Source organism: Corapipo altera, unplaced genomic scaffold (assembly GCF_003945725.1).
Source record: "Corapipo altera isolate COAL_440 unplaced genomic scaffold, ASM394572v1 106, whole genome shotgun sequence".
Classification (NCBI taxonomy): domain Eukaryota; kingdom Metazoa; phylum Chordata; class Aves; order Passeriformes; family Pipridae; genus Corapipo; species Corapipo altera.
The window spans coordinates 744,212-764,643 of record NW_020885019.1 but is presented as its reverse complement, the minus strand read 5'-3'; the positions used below and the strand labels follow the sequence as shown (position 1 = coordinate 764,643).

The 20,432-nt window shown below is 51.4% G+C and overlaps 2 protein-coding genes across 2 annotated transcripts; both read right to left on the bottom strand.

The window, feature by feature from the left end:
- Nucleotides 1–4,290: 4,290 nt before the first annotated feature.
- On the bottom strand, nt 4,291–12,593 carry CCT3 (chaperonin containing TCP1 subunit 3). Its single transcript, XM_027667742.1, has 14 exons — nt 12,480–12,593; nt 10,823–10,884; nt 10,243–10,293; nt 10,092–10,154; nt 9,428–9,524; nt 8,961–9,078; nt 8,597–8,783; nt 7,948–8,097; nt 7,383–7,515; nt 6,797–6,878; nt 6,495–6,675; nt 5,693–5,938; nt 5,331–5,462; nt 4,291–4,649 (listed from the first exon to the last, which is right to left on the bottom strand). The coding sequence occupies exons 1-14, from the start codon at nt 12,508–12,510 to the stop codon at nt 4,545–4,547; spliced, it is 1,638 nt and encodes a 545-aa protein (XP_027523543.1). The 5' UTR covers nt 12,511–12,593; the 3' UTR covers nt 4,291–4,544.
- A 1,229-nt stretch (nt 12,594–13,822) lies between these two features.
- On the bottom strand, nt 13,823–18,568 carry SSR2 (signal sequence receptor subunit 2). The gene is made up of 6 exons (XM_027667743.1): nt 18,443–18,568; nt 16,483–16,637; nt 15,482–15,580; nt 15,027–15,135; nt 14,799–14,876; nt 13,823–14,138 (listed from the first exon to the last, which is right to left on the bottom strand). The coding sequence occupies exons 2-6, from the start codon at nt 16,635–16,637 to the stop codon at nt 14,028–14,030; spliced, it is 552 nt and encodes a 183-aa protein (XP_027523544.1). The 5' UTR covers nt 18,443–18,568; the 3' UTR covers nt 13,823–14,027.
- Nucleotides 18,569–20,432: the final 1,864 nt, after the last annotated feature.

The window sequence follows — 20,432 nt, the reverse complement described above, 5'->3', positions numbered from 1 at the left end:
ACATGTGGTCTTGCCCCTGCCATTTCCTGAACTCCTGGGAGCTGGATCTATGCTTTTCTTTTTCTCTCTCTTTCTTTCTAATCTCTTCTTCTAGTCTCCTTTCTTGATATTTGGGTTACTTAAAGCTGGAGGGGTTGAATTTTGCTCAACTGTGTAGGTTAGCATGTGCTAAGTCATTGCTTTGTGAAAGGCTTTATTTTGGTTGAATGTTGCCCTTTAAACTTTTGCTAAGTCCCCTTATTTTCTAAAGTTTGCCAGTGAAAGTGTGTTATTTGACCTCCTGAGAAACGTGGGCAGCATTGGATTTGGGGTAAAAGGGTGATAAAGGTGGTGGTGGGCATAATATGGGAGTCCCACTTCTTTTTGGGGTGCTGTGGAGTTCTTCAATCTCCATTTCAGGAGTTTCCCTGAAATGTTTGCCTTTCCCCCTTCCGCTTTCTGCTTTCTTCTTCATTTTGGGGTGTCCCTCCTGTATCTGGGGTTTCTGCCCTCCATTTTGTGTCCCTCCTTCCATTTCAGGTTCCCCCTTCATTTTGGGTCCCCCCAATGCTGGGGTGCCAATCAGTTTCAGGATGCCTACTCCATTTTGGGCTTACTCCCAAATTTTGGGGTGTCACGCCTCCATTTCTGGGTCCCTGTTCTCCATTTTGGGATGTCCCCTCTCCAAGAGGCACCACTTTGGGGTGCCTCTCCCTCCATTTTGGCCCCCTTCCCCCATTTTGGGGTTTCCCCTGCAGTTTGGAATTCCCCCTTTCCATTTTAGGTTCCCTCCCCACTTTGGGATCCCCTCTCCATTTTGCAATCCTTCCCTACGTTTTTGTGTTCTCCCCCATTCTGGGTTCTTCCCCTTCCATTCTGGGGTTTTCCCCCTATATATTGGGGTGCCCCTCTGTACTTCAAGGTTCCCCCATCATTTTGAGGCCCCCCCTCCACTTTAGGGTCCCCCCAACTCCCCTTGGTGTTGCTTCCCTCCATTTTGAGTGTGTCTCCCTATTTTAGGGTTCTCCTCAGAAATCTCACCTTAGGGGGCTCTGACATGGGAGGATGAGTACTGGGACCCTCCTAAGCCTCCTCTGCACCCCCAAACCCTGGCTTCAGGGGGCTTGGCCATAGGGGGGCTCGGGCCATGGGATACCCTGGTTGTAGTTGTTGCAGTTGGTCTGGGGGGCTGACAAGGGGACTCAATGAGGGGAGTGTTTTGGGTTGCCTGTGTGGGTTTTAGGGTTTCGCTAGGGAGGTTTTGTGGTGCCCCTGAGAGGTTTGGGATGTCACTGGGGCCTTGGAGGGCTCTGTCACGGGGGAAGGGGGGGCACCCTGGAGATGATCTGGGGGGTGGTGTGGTACAAAAGGGGTGGTCAGATCTCCAGCTGGGATCCCTCAAACACAGACACGGGGAGGGCGGAGACACAAGTGCCACATACATGTGAGACTGTGGGAGTGTAGGGGGTGCTGGAAGGGGTTAGGCCTGAGGGCCTGAGCACACTGTGTGTGTGTTAGCACATGTGAGCATGCACAACTCTGTGTGTGTGAGCACACGTGAGTGCGCACAACCGTGTGAGTGTGCACATGTGTGTGTGTGTGTGTGTGTGAGCATGTGTGGAGAGCCCCATTACTATGGGGGAGGACCCCAAAACAGGGCTCAACCCCAATAAGCCCCCTGCACCACCGTCCCAGCAATAAACCCCCAAAAAAGTCCCAAATAATGCCCCAAAATTGATGGGGGACCCCAAATAGAGGTGGGAGGAGGCAAAATGGAGCGGGACACCTCAAAATGGAGCTGGGTGGCATTCTGGGGGGCTTTGGCCCCCCCCCCCTCCCCGGAACCTGGCTGCAATGAGGGGGAGTTTGGGTATTTTTCAGGGGGAAAGGGGGTTGCGAGTCAGGGAATGTTTTGAGTTCAGAGGGGGCTGATGCAGTTCCTCCAGTGCAGAGATATTTGATTTTAAGCTTTTTTATTTAGGCTCTTTATTTTATTTTATTTTACTCAATGCTTTATTTTATCTGTCTTTATTCTAGCTTTGTATTTTAGAGTTTATTTTAAACTTTATTTAATTTTAGACTTTATCATTCATATCAGAACCATCACCCCAGAAGCATCAAATGTTCATGCAATGCATCACTATATGGACAGTATTCCTTATGAGAAAAAGCTTCAATTCTTTGTAAAATACATAGTTTATTTTCTCCTCATAACCAGTGTACCTTTCTAAAATGTAACAATGCTTGTTTTAAAATACCTTAGAGAGGGTCAATAATAGAGCATTTTTTAACCTACTTTGTTCAAATATTTTAGTCACCCTGGGCAACAGCGGCACCTGAGAGCCATGAACTTGTCAGGTCAAACAAATGTCAGTTGATGTAATTTGTTATTTGAATACTGAAAGCCTGACAGGTTAAAATCGTACATCTGTTTATCCCTTGGCCCCTCTCCTACAAATTTTATATTTTTATACTATTTTGATTAGTTTTTACATTTTTTTTATCACATATAGGCTATTTTGGTTATTGACAACTCAGCACAGGACATATGCCTGTAGCAGACGCTAATACTGCCGCAGCTCTGTCCCAAAGGGAGATATATGGAAGGTCCCTGTCGATGCTGTTCTCTCGGAAGCTTTGTGTTGAGCAGAGAACTTCTATTGCAGGTGGAGTAGGAGCTTCAGACAAAGTTTATTAGAGAAGCCCTCCCACTGAGTCATAAGGCGCAGAAAGGGTTCCCTTGCTTTTTAAACTCCTTCTCAGACAGGAGTCTGGGTGCAGCTGAATCCAATCTTAGCCACAGACTGCCAATGGTTTAAGGAATTATAGAGGTGCGATTGAACCTTTGTACAACTTTGTGCTGCAGGACTAAGGATGGCAAATCAGATATATTTATATAAAAATATTTATTATGATAAATGATTAGACAAAATATCTTAATTTGAATTATTTACTACACAGTATAGAAGCTAAAATTACTAGTATAGCATAGTATAGTGTAGTATAGTTCACTGTATCCAAGTATTTATATCAAAGCTACCAAAAAAGAAAGAAATAGTTACTAAATAGAGGTTGATGTAACTCACCCATACCAACAGCTGTGGGTATATGTCTTTCACTCAGCCTCGAGGAGTAACCTTGAGAGATGTCCCCCCCGTCAGGGGAGGAATCTCCACACACACACACTCCATGGAAGGTGTATGTTAGAAGAACTTGCCGTATGAAAGCGGACTGGACCGCTTTCAGTATGAAGTGACTGACTGTCAGGCTCTGGCCCAACTGTGACAGTTTAGCATTTTTGGATGATACTTTACTGTACCTGTCAAATCTTTGCTTCACTATTGGGATGTTAACTTTGGGGTAATTTGAGGTAGACTAGTTTCAGCATAATTCAACACCAAACCCAGCATGATACACCCCCTCTCAGTCCACCGCTAACATCCTTGCAAATAGGGCACTGTTCCGAGTTGCTTGACCACATTCCAAGGACAGAGCATCCTGCTACAACTGCATTGTGGCTGTTCTTTCTGGCTGCTCTGTGCAGGGTTGAGGTGTGTTGAGGTATTGAGTTTTGTAATAAAATAAAAGGAATAGCATGACAGACACTGCCTCGCTTTGACCAATGTGCTCGCAAAGCTGCGTTGCCTGCAGCATGCATGGAGCTGGAAATTGCTCCAGCCAAGGCTCAGAAGGGGATTTCCTGCTTCCATGGGCTGTCACAGAATTGGAGTGAAGTGATAAAGGGAATCACAGAACAAGACTGCTTTGGGTTGGAAGGGACCTTAAAGACCACCTAGGTCCAAACCCCTTCCAACAGGTTGCTCCAAGCCTTGTCCCACCTGGCCTTGAACACCTCCCAGAGATGGGGCATCCACAGCTTCTCTGGGCAACCTGTCCCAGTGCCTCACTACCCTCACAGGAAGGAATTTTTTCCCCCATATCTCATTCTCTGGACTTGTCCCTCCGTGTACATCCTTCCTGAGCTGGGGGACCCAGTGCTGGAGGCAGCACTGCAGGGTGGAGTCTCAGCAGAGCAGAGGGGCAGAATCCCCCCATCATGTGCTGCCCAGGCTGCTGGAGATGAGCCTGGCATAGCATTGGCTTTCCGGGCTCCCAGTGCACGTGGCTGGGTCACGTTGAGCTTCTTGTCAACCCACACCCCCAAGTCCTTCTCCCTGGGCCTCTGTTTGTGCTTGGGGTTGCCTGGATGCAGGTTCAGCACCTGCCCTTGGCCTCACTGAACCTCCTGGGTTGTCACAGACCTACTTGCCCGCACCACCCCTCCTCCGCCATGGGCATTAAACACACAGAGCCTGAAACAACATGTTTATTTTGGGGCAAGGAGGAGAAGTTTCAGTCTGGAACCCTCACCCCAGGAGCAGTGTCCCCCAGTGCAGAGACACCAGCAGTAACAGACTTTTCCCTATGTCCAGGGTTTTCTCCATCCCTCCCAGACTTCAGACAAACCTTCCCCGGCTCAGCCTCAGCACTGGGTCACTGCATTGAGAGCTCATCCCTGTGTCAAGGTTGAGGCAGCTGGTTCTCTCTGGTGGAGACTCAACCCCTCACTCCTGGGCTGCTTCGGGCGCCGCGGGCTGCTTGCTTTGGTTGTCACCCTTCTTTTTGTGCCCCGACACGATATCATCAATACGGAGGAGGAGAACTGCAGTCTGCAGAGAAACCCCGCACCCAGGGCTCGTCAGGAGCTCAGCACAAAAAACAAAACCCAGCCTGCCCAGCTCACATGCCATGCAACCACCAGCCTATGGTTCTTTCAGCACAGGAGAAGGGACACTACACTGTGCCTTGCAGGCACATGGGAGCAGCAAGGGGTTGCTTTACCCCCCACCACGGAAACAAGAACACCCATCTTTTCTCGTTGACTGACAGAGAAGAGACACAGTGTCCCTTTGAGGAACAGCCTTTGATCCAACACCAGTGAGAGAATGGCAGGATCTGTAATGAGGGGGGCAGCTGACACACAACAGCTCCAGCCAGCATAAAGCGCCCAGGGCACCGACAATTCCAGCATGCTGCTGGCATGGGATTGCTCACATGCAGCTCTGTCTGGCCCTGGAAGCAGCCTGTTCCTGTGAGAACCATCTGGAGGAAAAGGTGGGATGGAATATGCTGAATTTTAGCCACAGGATCAAAAACCAAGCTTTGGGAAAGCCTGAGCCTGGGCTCCCACATCTCTCATCATCTCACCTTTGACAGCAGCAAGCTCAGACACCTGCGCAGCCCATGCTGAATGTGTGACACCCACCCAAGCACCCCAGTGCAAAGGGAGGGTCATCCTCCTCTCGCAAGGGATATGCCACAGAGGCTCTGGAGTTCCCACCTCTCCTTACCTCCACGGCTGTTTTGTAGGTCTGCAGTTTGACAGCCAAGGGTTCCCAGATCCCTAGCTCTTTCATGTCAACCAGGGCTCCAGTCTCCCCATTCACCCCCCATGTCTGGCTGCCTTCCTGGGTGTGCTTGGCCTGGAAGCAGAAAGACAGGTGTAGGGTGAGACAGCAAATTCCCCTCTAGAAGCTCACAGCGACCACGGGCTCAGGAAACAGTAACAGGCCATTAGAATAGTTTCAGTTTTGGAGTTCATATGAGAACGTTACTGGCAGGCTGACAAAGGCATTGCTGTGAAGGGTGACTGATCCCTAGGGCTGTGCAGAGCGGGAAGGGGCTGACTCCCTCCTGGTGCCCCATGCCTTACCCTGAGTGAGGTCAGAACACGGATGGTACTGGCACCACAGTTCTGGATCAGCGTCCGGGGAATGACCTCCAGAGCCTGGGCCACTGCACGGTAGGGCCACTGCTCCACACCTGTCATGCCCTTGGACCTCTCGGTCAGTGCATGGGACACAGCCATTTCGGTGGCTCCCCCGCCCGGCACCAGCTGTGGGTCCATGAGGACATTCCGGCACACCTGCATGGCATCCTGCAGGTTGCGCTCCACCTCCTGCAACAGGCACAGATCACAGGATTGCTGAGGTTACAAAAGCCCTCTAAGATCAGAGTCCAATCATTCCCTCAGCGCTGCCAAGGCCACCACTAACCCATGTCCCCAGGTGCCACATCCACATGGCTGTTAAACCCCTCCAGGAATGGGGACTCTCCACCACTGCCCTGGGCAGCCTGTGCCAGTGCCTGACCACATTTTCCACGAAAAAATTTTCCCTAATATCCAATCTAAACCTCCTCTGGTGCAACCTGAGGCCATTTCCTCTTGTTCTGTCACTTGTTACCAGGGTGAAGAGCCTGACCCTCACCTGGCTACAACCTCCTGTCAGGTAGCAGTAGAGAGACTCAGAGATCCCTGTTGGGACCCCCCAGCTCCCTCAGCTGCTCCTTGTGCTCCAGACCCTTCCCCAGCTCTGCTGCCCCTCTCATTATTAACTGGAGCACCGCACCAGCTGAAAGCTCAGCCCACAGTCTGCTGGCCATGACTTACTGACACCACGAACGTGGCTGGGACAGGAGGTGAAGCAACCCGTGCTTACCCTCCTCACACTTACCGCTAAGATTTCCTTGCTGGCTCCCCGCAGGATGATAGTGCAAGCCTTGGGTTCTTTGCAATCAGTGATGAAGGCAAAATACTCATCTCCTATTTTTTTCACTTCAAAGAGCCTGGCACCAGTTCCCACATCCTCCTCCCGGAGCTCATCTGTGCGACTGACGATGCGAGCTCCGCAGGCCCTGGAACACCAAAACATCACGTGAGACACTCACAGATAAGAACTGGGGAGAAGGAGCAAGATCAGAACACGCCCATGCCATGCACAGCAGGAACGGGCTCCAGCCAGGAGCCGGCACTTACCTGGCGATCCGGTTGTTGTCAGTCTTCCGCACCCTGCGGATGGCAGTAATGTTGGCTCTCATCAGGTAGTGCTGGGCCAGGTCTGAAACGAGATTTTTGCAAATTTAGTGATGAATCAGTGGTATTGTGACAAATTTTATGTGTTTATCAGTGATCAACTCAGCTATTCTAGTTCCAGTCTTTAAAGCAAAAAGGATTTTGGAAAAAACCCTAAATGTAGCTTCTTGAACCAGGTTGGGAAGGCGAAATGGCAGCACAGCTCTCAAGAGTTTAAGACAGCCTCACTTGTATTTTGGTATCTTTCCAAAATGCTGAAAAAGCAAAATATTATTGTAAGAGTCCAAGTTCACATGGCAACACCAAGGACCAACTTCAATGCCCGCAGTGTACAACTACTTGCTAGAAAGCTAAAATACAAACCAAAACTAGGTTCCACACCAGGTTTGGGGAGGAGTTGTGCTAATTTGCTACTGGGGGTTTTTTTTTGTTTCTTTTCAAGTTTCTGAACCGTGAATTTAACACCATTTAACATCATGAACCTCAGTGAAATGAATTCAACACAAAGAAGGATCACGTGTGCTATTACCAGAAACTCCTTTTTCTGTGATGACCAGATCTGGCTTGACTCTTATCAGATCCTCACACATTTGCTGAATGTACTCCTCCTCCATCTGCAGGATGCGGGCAAAGTCTTCCTCTCGTGTAATTTCAATGTCAGTCTGCACAAAAGACATGTAAACAGCTCAGTGTGTTCATCCCAACCCTTCACCATGTTAAGACACACATCCCCCACGTCAAGCAGTTAAACTCCTCCAGTATCACCAGGGAAAGAGCCAGGGATGTCAAAGAAACTGTGACATCGTGTCAGCTGAACCTTAGCATTAGCTCAAGCTCAGAAATATTTCTTTGGCTCTCTACCAGCACACAGATACACAAACTGCTGTAGCTGCTTCAATGAGTCAAAGCGCTGTGGCCTCACTCCCGTTGTTCTGGACTCCACAGCAGAATTAGCCCACATGTGCAGAACGCCTTTGAGAGGCACAACACAGAAAGCCTTTCACCACTTGTGCTTTTAACAAGCCATCTGCATTTGTTCACTTTACATGTCCCAAATCAAGAGTGGTGGACATCTCCAACAGGACCCACATTACCTGGCTCTCTCCTTTCTTGTACTCTAGAGAACAATCCAGAAGGACAATGCGTGGATTCTTAATAAGACGACGCATTTTAGGATGGGTCACATCTTTATTCACCATGATTCCACGCAAAACACAAGAGTCTTCACTAAAACCACCTGGAATCTGACAGACACAAGGAAGGGGGGAAATGAGACGAGTCAGTTTAGTCCACAAAAACCTGCGTATCTGAAGGTTTCTCCTGAAACTATCTGTCCCATGTACAGAAAAGGGAAAACCTCTCCCAAGTAATCATAGCGCATCCAGGTCATGATACAAAGTTTAATTTTAAGTGCACGTTGACTTAGATTTCAAGTGAGAAGGTGTGGAAGAGTTTAAGAAACTTTTCCCATCCTACTGCCTGGCAACACGTTTCGTCTTCCATCTTCCAAATACAACTGAAATTATCTTTTTGACAAGTATTCCCAAAGAGTTGAAATAACAGCCCCTCTTTGCAGCGCAAACCAGCGAAGCCAACAGCACTGACTGAAATATCTTTGAGGGTGGTTATGTCTGTGGACTGCAGAGAGGTAACACAAAATTCTTCCCACTGCACCCCACAGTCAGCTAGTTCAGAACAAGAAAGGGGGACACAGGGATAAGAAACAGTTCAGGACACACTCACCTTTTCTACTTTCGCGTATTTTTTAATATCAATTTCCCTTCTGCCGTTTTCTTCAAACTCCACAGTCTTAACGGCATCAAGAGCGATGCTACAGGCCAAGTCAGACCAGCGGTTTATTGCCTTTGTGTTTATCGCACTCTTTATTATTTTAAGCATCATCTCTTTGTTGTTCACATCTACTGGAGTGCTGGGACAAAGAAAAACCAAAGAGCAAACTGAGTATTACTCCAAGCTATTTGTCCCTTTGAGTCCCTCTCCAATTATGTTAATTGTATTGTAACATAACTGCCTAAAGCAGCAGCTGCTTGAAGCAGTACAGAAAGCCCACATCCCTCCTTTCTAACTCCCACCAGCCCATACTTACCCAATTTTCTTCAGAATACTGATCATGTCATCCAAAGCCTTACGATAAGCCCAGATAATCACAGTTGGGTGCATCTGTTGTTCAAGAAAGTGTTCAGCAACAGAGAGCATCTCTCCAGCTAAAAAAAAATTAAAAATAAATCAAAATCCCTCAGATAAATTAGGAGGATAATTGCCACTCAAGACAGAAGAGCAGCATACCAGACAAAATGTATTTTCTATCCATGCAAGGAGCTCTAACATCACCTATACCTCTCTTTACCCTTAGTGGTGGTTATCCCAGGGAAAGCACAACTTCCCAAAGCATGGAGCTGATCACCTAAGGGTCTCATGAACAAAGTATGCTCTTGCACAGTAAAAAAAAAAAATTATCCATTTTAAGGTTGGTAAATAACTCATTATGGGCCCTGATAAGCAAAGAGGGCGAACTCCAGCCTCTAAACAAACTGTCTGAGTCAGCCTCCTTACCAAGGATAATGACAGATGTGGTCCCATCTCCGACTTCTTCATCCTGCGTACGGCTGATCTCTATCATTGATTTTGCAGCTGGATGCTGGACTTGGATCTGTGCAGGAGCAAGGGGTATGGATTTGTTCCAGAATACTAAAGCAGAAACATCTTGCGTTGCTCAATGGAACAAATATCACAGCTTTAATACAGTTTTAAAGGTATTCTGCACAACCACAGCAAAGCTCTTCCTTCTTTTTTGACCAAAACCAAGCCTTTGTATTTGACAATGTTGAGTCCCTCACAGTTTTTCAGGCATTAGAGGTTTTTGGATGTTCTTTTAACAGCACTTGTACTAAAGAGAAAATAATTTCTTGGTATCATTACGTGGCATTGTGAACATCGCTGTCTACTCAGAAGATCTTGATGCAACTGATTATAGCTACAATTACCAAAGCATTTACATCAGTCTTATAAAAACTCCATGAAAACTTCCCATCCCAGGATCAAACCTACATTTGCTGGAAATGTTTCACTCCTCCCCAGTGAGCACCTTTCTTGGTGGAGCTTATTAGTACTTGCTGGCTCTCAAGACGGATGAGATCATACAGCTCTATTGGTACCCAAGACTCCAGAATATTCCGACTCACGTGTTAAGCAAGACAATCCTTCAGGAGAAACTTACTTCTCTAAGAATAGCATTGCCATCGTTGGTCATCACAATGCCACCCATGGGGTCCAAAAGCATCTGCAACCACAAGAAAACCAATACTTGTGCTGCAACATTGGTGATGCAGCTGCCTAGAAACACCCCACAGAACAGCGCAAGTTCTTACCTTCATCATAGCTCTTGGTCCTAAACATGTTCGGATAATGTCAGCAATGGTCTAGGGGAAACCAAAGAAATGAAGCACTACAGGTAAGTGTCAAAAAGTCTAAAAAAACCCCATAGTGGGTCTGAAACCAGCAGTCCCTGTGAAATTTAAGTGAGCCAACAACTCTGCCATGGCTGAGATGCAGACAAGGTTTAAGAACTGTCTGGAAATGAGAACGCAGGGATTATAAGGGCACTGGTACTGCACTGTATTATTATCTCAGTCAGATGTCAAAACTGAGGTGCTTTCAGACTTTGCAGAGAAAGGAGGTTTGGTGGGTTAAACCCCTCTATGTGCAGTTATAGGGCACCCCTTACATGAATAGTGCAGATGTTTTATTTTTTATACAGAATTTTTATATAAAAGTATAAAAATATCTTGTTAACACAGGAAATTATTTTCTATGTTGCTTTTTCTATTCTGGGTTCATATAGACTAGAGAAAATATGCTTCAGATCCAGCTTTCCCTCAGAAATATAAAAATACACACACACGGAGAAATAAAGAATAATCAAAACAGCCTGATACGAGAATTTAGTACCTTCGCAGCAGTGATGTTGCCTGTCTGGACTTTTCTTCCAGACTCACGTTTTGTGTTCTGACCTAAAAAGCACACAGAAAAAATTAATTTAATCAAGTACAATGCAGTAAGGATGCAGCCACACCTCTCAGTCACACACATATGACATGTGACCAGTTCTAAATTCAGAGTTTACATTATAAATAGTGCAGTCATGATGAGAAACACACTGACAGAAGAGTGTCAGCAAAAGCACTCCCTATTATAACAGAACTCCTTGTGAGCATCCTAACTGAGACAAAGCTCTGCAACCCTGAAACAGAAACCTATTGCCCCAGAAAATCAAACTGCAGAAACTCACTAGGATCTGCCAGATCCCACATGGCCGAGGAGGTGCTGTTGCACAGCACTGTTCAGTCACAAAAAGTTACAGAGGCCTAGGCACAGTTCAAAGAACTGGGCGAACGTGAAGTTAATCCATTGACGTTGCCTTTGGCACATGAGGGTGAGCAGCTCCCGGGGTTCCACAGGCTCACAATCACAGCTGAGGACCAGCTGTCAACAGGCTCTGCCCTAGAGCTGAAGGCTGCTCTTCTGCTACTACAAGCCTGGCCCAGGTACGCACAGATTTACTCAGAAGTAGGTGCATCCACATGGAGAGGTGTAAGATAGAACAAAAGGGGCCCTGGGCTCCAACAGTCTGCCTCCTAGACTAATAGGGAATGGAGCAGATGGAGAGATGGGAATGCGATACCCAAGCAGAAATAAATCCTTGTGTTAGAGAGTGGTGAGAGAATCGTAAAATGGTTTGAGTTGGAAGGGACTTAAAGACCATCTAGTTCCAAACCCCTTCCACGGGCAGGGACATCTTCCACTATCCCAGGTTGCTCTGAGCCCCGTCCCACCTGGCCTTGGAACACTTCCAGGGAGTGGGCAGCCACAGCTTCTCTGGGCAACCTATGCCTATGCTAGTGACTCACTTCCCTTACAGGGAAGAATTTCTTCTCAATATCCCATCTAACCCTGCCCTCTGGCAGTGGGAAACCATTCTCCCTTGTCCTAAGTCCCTCTCCAGCTCTCCTGGAGCTCCTTTAGGCACTGGAAGGAGCTCTAAAGTTCCCCTGGAGCCTTCTCCTCTCCAGGTTAACACCCCCAGCTCTCCCAGCTTGGCTCCAGAGCAGAGGGGCTCCAGCCCTCGGAACATCTCCGTGGCCTCCTCTGGACTCGCTCGGGCAGCTGCATGAGCTTCCAATGCTGGGGGGCCTGAGAACTGGGGTTCACAGGGGATTCAAACGGGGTAGCACAAAGAAACTCGCTTGAAAGGCCCGACAAGAAACGCGAAAGAGAACCGGAGAGCTGCCGGGAAAGGCCTGACAGCAGCGGGGGCCAGAGATCTTCCGCGCAGGGCACACAGAGCGGCCAGGCCGAAGCTGTGGGTAGGGGGCTACCAGAGGCAGTTCAGACGCGCCGGTGGCGGCAGCGGTGCCCGGCGGACCCCTGGGAGCAGAGCGGGCCCGCCTGGGCCGCGCTCCGTGAGGGAGCGCCCGGCCATGAGGGGACCCAACATGGCGGCAGGGAGGCCGAGCAGCAAAGCGGGCTGGGGGAGCGGCGCTGCCCTTCCCTCACCCTCCACCCTGGGACCCCGCCGGGGGGGCCGGGCCGAGGAGGCAGCACTCACTGAGGACCAGGACGGGGCGCGGGCCCATCATCGCGGCGGCTGGAGAGCGGCGGAACCTTCTGGAGCCCCAGACCTGCCGCCTCACGGGGCCGCCACGGCGCGCACCGCCCCGCACCCCTCACTGGCCAATCGCGACGCGGGCGCGCGCCCGAAGGCCAATCAGGACGGCACCGCCTCACCCCGGGAACGCCCACCGACCTCCGGCTGTTGAGTGACACCCCGGGGCGGGGCGGGGCCGGGAAGGAAGTGGAGTGCGCATGCGCATACCCGGGGCGCGGCGCGGCAGAACGAGTTCCTACACATCGAAGGCCACCGGGGCCGAGATGCAACGGCCGAGCTCGCTCTGAGAGCCAAAGTCCTCGACATCCCCTTTCCCCCTCAGAGAGTGGTCCCGGGGGAGCGGCGGGACCTGAGGCGGCCCTGCCTGTCCCCGCACGGCGGCCCCGCCCGTCCCGCAGCCCCGGCCCCGCCCCTGGCTCCGGTGTCCCCCCACGGGCCGGGGGGGCGCCCCCCCCCCCCCAAACCGTCGGCAGCCATTTTGTGTCCCGGACGGTCCTTTAGTGTCGCCCACAGGGACAGCTGTTGGCAACGGCTCAGAATTCGGAGCTCTAGGATGAAAGGGCATTGGGGCGGCACATGGAGCCAGCGAGGCAGCCCTGGTGAGGTGCACACGGGCTGTTCATGGGGGAATATGTGCACAGCGGCGGGCCCGCGGGCCTTTCTGCCACCAGAGGCAGCTGCCTGAAAACACGGGCACAGGGGAGCTCTCGAGGCTCCCTGGAAATGCCGGCAGGTTTGTTTTGTTACTGCCTTTGCACCAGGGAGGTTGAGACTTGTCCTGATCTCTGGGGACCCAGAGGCTGGACCCTGTCTGGGGCGGGGTGAGTTAAGCAGAGCATCCCCAGTGCAGGAGGGGACAGTCTGGGGATCCGTGGACCTCATTCTTGAGGAATTTAAAATCCTCCTCCTTGCTCTCCTCCCACATCTCTTTACAGAGCCTCCATGGCCCTGGGCAAGCTGGTGTGACAGAGAACAGCATTGACAGGGTCCTCCAGTACTGCCCCTTCGGATAGAGCAGTAGCTCTGACATCTTCTATCAAAACAGGTCTGTGGTGCACCAGAGCAAGCTCCTTCCCATAGGGCACGCAGCAACAGAGGGGCCCCGAGACAGGACACTCTGGAGAAGATGCAGCAGGGCAAATGGGGGCTGGGAGGTAGCACAGGGGGCAGAGCCCCACAAACAGACCCTCTGGGCACTTACACACTCGTATTGCCGTGGCTACAGAGGAGCAGGGGGGGATTCCTGCTTGAAAGGGGCTGACAAAGCATTTTGGGGCTTTTAGTTGGGTTTTTTACTGTTTTCTTTGTTTCTTTTTAAAACCCAGAAGACACCCAATCACAGCGATCAAGTCCCTTTGCTGAGACGGTTGAAGCACAGCCCAGGCAATGCCTGGCAGGGGACAGTGCAACCCAAAAGCACCCACTGCTCTGGGCGGGTCATGACTGTCCTTTCCCGAGCTCTGGCGTGCTGGTGGCATTTTTCTCCACTCAGTTCTTTTTGGTCTTGGGGGTGTCATACTTCCTCTTGCTCGAGTACCACAGCAGCAGGGGGATCCCGATGGAGGGCAGGGTCATCACACCAAATGCTGCCCAATCCAACTAGAGGGAGAAATGTTTGGAGAAAAGTCAAAACAAGTCAAGTCCAGAGGAGTCTTAGAGCAATGAGGCCAGAGGAGGAGACTGAGAAGAGACCTTGCCACAGTCTGCAGCTTCCTCACAAGGGGCAGCACCAATCTCTGCTCTGTGTGACAAGCGACAGGAGCTGAGGGAACAGCATGGAGCTGTGTCAGGGGAGGGTTAGGCTGGATATTAGAAGAAGTTCTTCCCCCAGAGGGTGATTAGGCACTGGAATAGGCTCCCCAGGGAAGTGGTTACAGCACCAAGCCTGACAGAGCTCAAGGAGTTTGGACAACAGTCTCAGGCACTTGGTGGGATTGTTGGGTTGTCCTGTCCAGGGCCAGGAGTTGGACTCCAGGATCCTTGTAGATCCCTTCCAACCTAGGAGGTTCTAAGATTCTACTCTCCAATTTTCTGGCTCAAATCCCACAGTGCAGCTCTTCCACAGAGGGAGCTGGGGTGGAAACTCTTGGCTGCTTCTGTGATGCTCCTATGGAGAACTCACAGGGATTAACTGCAATACCACTGGAGCTCTCCAGGTGACTGCAGGACAAACCACACACACCATGTGCAGCAGGAAGCCACTGCGCTGGGCTGCAGCTGCTGCAGTGCAATTTCCACTGTCAGCTGAAAGGTACTTACGAAGTGAGGGGAGAACCTCCTGTCGAAGTCACGCTGAGCCAGGATTCCTCCTTGCCCGGGAGCACTAGTGAAACCAACCTGGAAAAGGCAGGGAAAAGACAAGCTTTACCACTTTCCTTCTTGGGACAGAGCTGGGCAGGGTGAGAGCTCAGGGACATCACCCCGACCAGGCAGCTGCAAGAGCACTGTCAGGGGTATCTGCAGGGCTCCTCTAAATCGTCCACTTACCACGACCTGTCCTCCCTCCTGTGCCAGGTACGTGATGGTGGCAGAGGTGAAGTTGAAGTAACCAGCTTTGAGAGGCCGCAAAACCACGGTGTGGGACACGTTACTCGCTCTGGGAGCCGGGCGTTAAGGAAAACGGTTGGATTTCATTACAGGAAGAAAACACAGGTGGAAAAGTCAGTGCTGCTGACAGATCCGAATGCTTATGGTCACAGACAGCCCGACCCACCTCCCCCCGAGGCTGACCCAGCTGCTCCTCCCCAGGCAGAGGAACCTAGGGACCTGGTCCTGTCTGCAAGGAGCTTTAATTTTACACAGCACCATCCAGAAAAGCAGGCATTTGGATTGGGCACCCTGTCCAGGCTCTGGCATGTGGGAATTTCTGGGACAGGGCATGAAGACAGGATGAAGCTGCAGGATGCTCAGGGGGAAGAAAATTTCAAACCATTAAAAGATACGGAGCGATCCTGTCCCACTTGACATTGAGCATGCCAGAGACGATGCCAAAATCCTCTGGGGGGAAGGAATCATCCGACAGTTCCACATCCAGGGCAGCACTGAACACAACAAAGGCAGGGATGAGAATGAAATCTTAAGACTTGGCATCTGCTCATGGGATTTGCAGCAAAGTGGGCTGACAGTTCCCTCCTGACCCAATGGAAGAACTGATTTGTGAAAGAGGAAAAGTCACCAACACAACATGGCGAGGAGAGTTGAGGTGTCTTATGGAGAGACTGCAGAGAGAAGAAGGCACAGCTGAGAGAAACAGCCACAAAGACAGGAAATACACTGGTTTTTTCCACAATAGAATTTGGCAGATACCATCCCACAGACACACGCTTTGGCCTAAATAATAAACAAATCCCACCTATAAAGTTACAGTATCTCATTAATATTGTACGAGTCCAATATTGCAACACCATAAATACTTCTCTCAGCAGTACTGCACTTAGCATACATGACTCTGCCTTTAAAAAAATCTAAAAAAAAAAAAAAAACCAAACACTTTAATACTCTCCTGCATTTTGTCCAGTCAGCTTTTCATTCTGAGAATAAAGCTTTTTACTAGCATTGTGGAAGTTCTGTTTTACCTTTGTCAGGTCTTTAGAGAAGTCCTGACAGGAAAAAGGAATTTTTATTAAAAAAAAAAAAAAAAGTGCAAAAGAGCTCACAAAGCCAGTCAAGAGAGCTGTGTGCATGGGGAGCACAGTGTCCCAGGACACCACAGGAGCTGCATGTCCATGCTGGACTGACAGCTTGAGCAGCCATGAGGGGAAAGTAGGGACAAGGGAAGAGGAAGGGAAAGGCAAATTGCAGGGTCAACCCTCCAGGCACTGCTGGAAAGCTCAGATTTCAAGGGAGCAAAGGCACCAGCACATCATGGAGCTCAGAAATCACCTCCTGCCAAACACACAGAATGTTTGCTCCTGGTTCGTACTGAAGCCTGGAGAGGGCTTACCTTGAGCCAACATTGTAGATGTTGTACTGCAAAGTCAAGTCCTTGCCCTCCACCGCGTATCTGTTTAACAGAGATTTGGAGGCCAGGAGCCTGGCACCATCCTCACAGCGGGACACAGACACCAGGGCACACAGGGTGAGGAGCAGGAGCTTCATCTGGAAACACAGGTCAGTGGCATGTCACTGATTGTTTGAAATCTCTGAACTCTCTTCTGGGAGGCTGTAAGAATTGGCATAGCCATGTCCCAGACCTGCAGCCATGGAAGAAAAGTCAACAGTTTCCTCCCTTTTCAAAGCCCCAGCCAGTATCATGGCCCTTTACAGAATCATCGAACATCCTGAGTTGAGAGGGACCCACAAGGATCATCGCATCCAACTCTGGGCTCTGCACATCTCAGTAATGAGCAAAGCTCTTGGATCACAAAGCCTCTTCCAGTAACTTTGAAAGCTCTGGAAATTAACAGTTTCACCAGTTTTAGCACTTAACAGTTAATTGCCCTTGTGAAGCCTGGCTGCTTTCCAGCACCGTCTTACACAACAGAGTTAGTTCTTCGCAGAAAGCACCAGCTCCTCACTTCCAACATTTGTTCTTATTTCCTATTTCCAGCCACTGAGGAAACACCAACTCCCTCCAGCAGCCTCATCAACTCCCTCCAGCAGCCTCATGATCCCCAAAAGTCCCTCTCCAAGCCAGGTGTCCCAATTCACCCAAACTCAGTGCCCCAGGAGCTGCCCTGTTGAGAGGACAAGGAGACCATAGGGACATTATAAACAGGACCCGTGAGGACACTTGGTGGGGCTGAGAAATGCAAAAACTGCTCTAATGTCAGGGGCTCCACTCTCCACAGTCACAGAGTGGTTAGGCTTGGATGGGAGATCGTGAAGCCCATCCAGTTCCACCCGTCTGCCATGGGCAGAGACACCTTCCACTAGACCAGGTTGCTCCAAGGCTTGTCCAACCTGGCCTTGAACACTTCCAGGGATGGGGGAGCCATAGCTTCTCCAAGCAGCCTGTGCCAGGGCCTCACCACCCTAACAGGGAAGAATTTCATCCCAGTATCCCATCTAACCCTGCCATCTGGTAGTGGGAAGTCTTGTCCAGTCACTCCAGGCCCTTGTCCAAAGTCCCTCTTTATCTCTCCTGGAGCTCCTTTAGACACTGGAAGGGCTTTAAGGTTTCCCTGAAGCCCTCTCTTCTCCAGGCTGAACACCCCCAGCTCTCCCAGCCAGTGTCCAGAGCAGAGGGGCTCCAGCCCTCAGACCATCTCCGTGGCCTCCTCTGGACCTGCTCCAGCAGCTCCACGTCTTTCCTGTGCTGCAGGCCCCAGGGCTGGAGGCACCACTACAGGGGCGATCTCACCTCAGCAGAGCACAGGGGCAGAATTTCCCACTTCACATGCTGCCCACACTGTGGGGATGAGCCCAGCACAGCGTTGGCTTTCTGGGCTCCCAGTGCACGTGGCTGGGTCATGTTGAGCTTCTTGTCAACCCATGCCCCCAAGTCCTTTTCTTGTGGGCTGTTCTCCATCCATTCTCCCTCAGCCCGTGTTTGTGCTTGGAGTTGCCCTGGCTCACGTTCAGCACCTGCCCTTGGCCTCGCTGAACCTCCTAGGTTTGTCACGGACCCCCCTTCAGCGCTGCAGCCCGGCCGGCTGCCTGTGCCAGAGGCCCCTTTTTTCCCCCCAGTCTTGCCCTGCTCCGGTCGCATACCAGCGTGTCCAGCCCGGGTGGGCTGCTCCTGCCCATCCGCGCAGCACAGGGGCTCAGTCCGGATTCACCCACCGCTGCCCGCGGGAGACACCGACCCTCTCCAGCGACAGAGCCTGGCCGGTCCCTCCCGGCCCCTCAGAGCCCACAGCCGAGCCTCCCCCATAGACCCTCCCCACCGCCTCCCCGTCCGCCCCGAGTGCCGAGGACACGGCCCCGATCGACCCCGATCGGCCCCGGCGGCCGCTCCTCACCGTCCGTCTCCGCCGCCGCCACAGAGCCAGGTCAGCCCAGACGCAGCGGAAGTGACACACTGAACAGCGCCCCGCGGCCTCCCATGCCCGCCGGGAAATGGAGTCCAGCCTCGCCCTCCAGCGGGGACTCCGCGCCTGCGCAGAGCGAGAGTCCTGTGCTGCCCCCTAGTGGCGGAGTGCGGGACCGGGGCGGAGGAGGATCGGGGGCAAGTTCCCCAAGGATGGGACTCACGGCCTCCCAGACTGTCCCTCCCTGCGCTGGGGTCGCTCTGCTTAATTCACCCGCCTCAGACAGGCTCCAGCTTTGTGCTGCCCTCGGATCGGGACGCGTCCCGACCTCCCTGGTGCAAAGGCAGTAACAAAACAAACCTGCTCCCTGCATTCCCAGGGAGCCTTGAGAGCTCCCCTGTGCCCGTGTTTTCAGGCAGCTGTCTCTGGTAGCGGAAGGGCCCCCCCCGGGGCCTCCTCTATGCACATATTCCCCCATGAACAGCCTGTGGGCACCTCTCCAGGGCCCCCGCACTGGTTCCATGTGCTGCCTCAAACGCTTCCTTGGAGCTCCCCACTCACAGTCTTTGCCAACGACTCTATCTGCACCCTCTTTCCTCTTTCCCTGCTGCCCCGGGCAAAGCTCCTCCAAGCTGCTGACTATGGAAAGCAACCCAGAGGTTCAATCTCTGTTGGCCATTGAGGCCACATAACCACAGGTTGGGCTTCTCCCTCCCAGCCCACCCCTCTGCAGGGTTTGCTGCAGCCAGGGCAGGCTGGTCCCAGTCCTCAAACACTGACACAGCACCTGTCCTGGGCCTGAGACCCTCAGAGATTTTTCTGTGGAGCAGGAGCATTTGCTGGAAATGTTTCATTCCTCCCCAGTAAGCACATTTCTTGGTGCTTCTGGTCAGTATGGAATGGCTCTCAGGACACAAGAGGAGATCACATAGCTCCATTGGCACGCACAGAACCGTATTCCGGAAGATTCCGACTCCCATGTTAAGAAGGGATGAAGCCACACACTAATCACGGGTTCCAAGAAGGTAATGTGGTTGTTGGCTGTGTCGGTGTCTTAAGAGCAGAGAAACATGTGGCAGGTGTGTTAAGCAGTTCCCTTTGGCTTCGCAGGTGCTGTGCGGGCAACCTTTGGAATTGGAGGAGCGTTTGAGGTGAGCTGGGCCATAGCAAAGAGGAGCTGAGGACCGCTGATTCCTCGCAAGCACAGTGGTAGTTTTGTGTCTTTTGGTACCTTTGGTGCCACAGGCGATGACGGCTGCAGCGTCCTGTGCTGGAATGGGTGCAGGGCAGAGGAGCAGGAGGCCGTGGAGCTTTTGAGGCCAGGGTTGTTGTGGTGACAGATGTGATACTGACACTCCAGTGTGTAACTTTGGCTGGAAAGAAGCCCCAGTGCAGCACGTTTTCCAGAAGTTGTGGCATTGCTGCTCCTTGTTGATTATCTCACTCCCAATGGCCCAGCAGGAATAATAAAGCAGGAAATGAAAGACTTGCCCAAAGCGCTCTAATAAGAACATAATCTCTGTACCCCTGTGTGGTTGCGAGCTATATAGTACATGCCTCCAGCAGGGTCGCCCATGCCAGACAGATCAAAACCATAGGACCAGATTTAATACATTCTTGGGCAGGATGAGCTCATTAGCCTCCTGGCAGTCATCCTAGGAGAAGGACAACTCCAATCCCAAACCTGGGCAGATGGCACTCGCTTAGCCCCGTAAGGCCATCCATCTAAGAGAAGGTCACTCTAATCAAACCTACGTCCTGAGGACCCCACTGCCACCGTCCAAGCTCGCTCGGCCCTGGCAGATGAACCTCAGGATTAAAGGATGGGTTCAGTTCCGCGCACACTGTGTCTCACCTAAAAAAATCCATTGTGCAGGCTTGAAGGCTTTACCCACATGCAAAAAGTCCTGTAGCGACGGGCGAGGGTCGAAACGGCAGGTGAAAGGTGCACTGGAAGCCGCAGACTCAACTCCGCATGCAG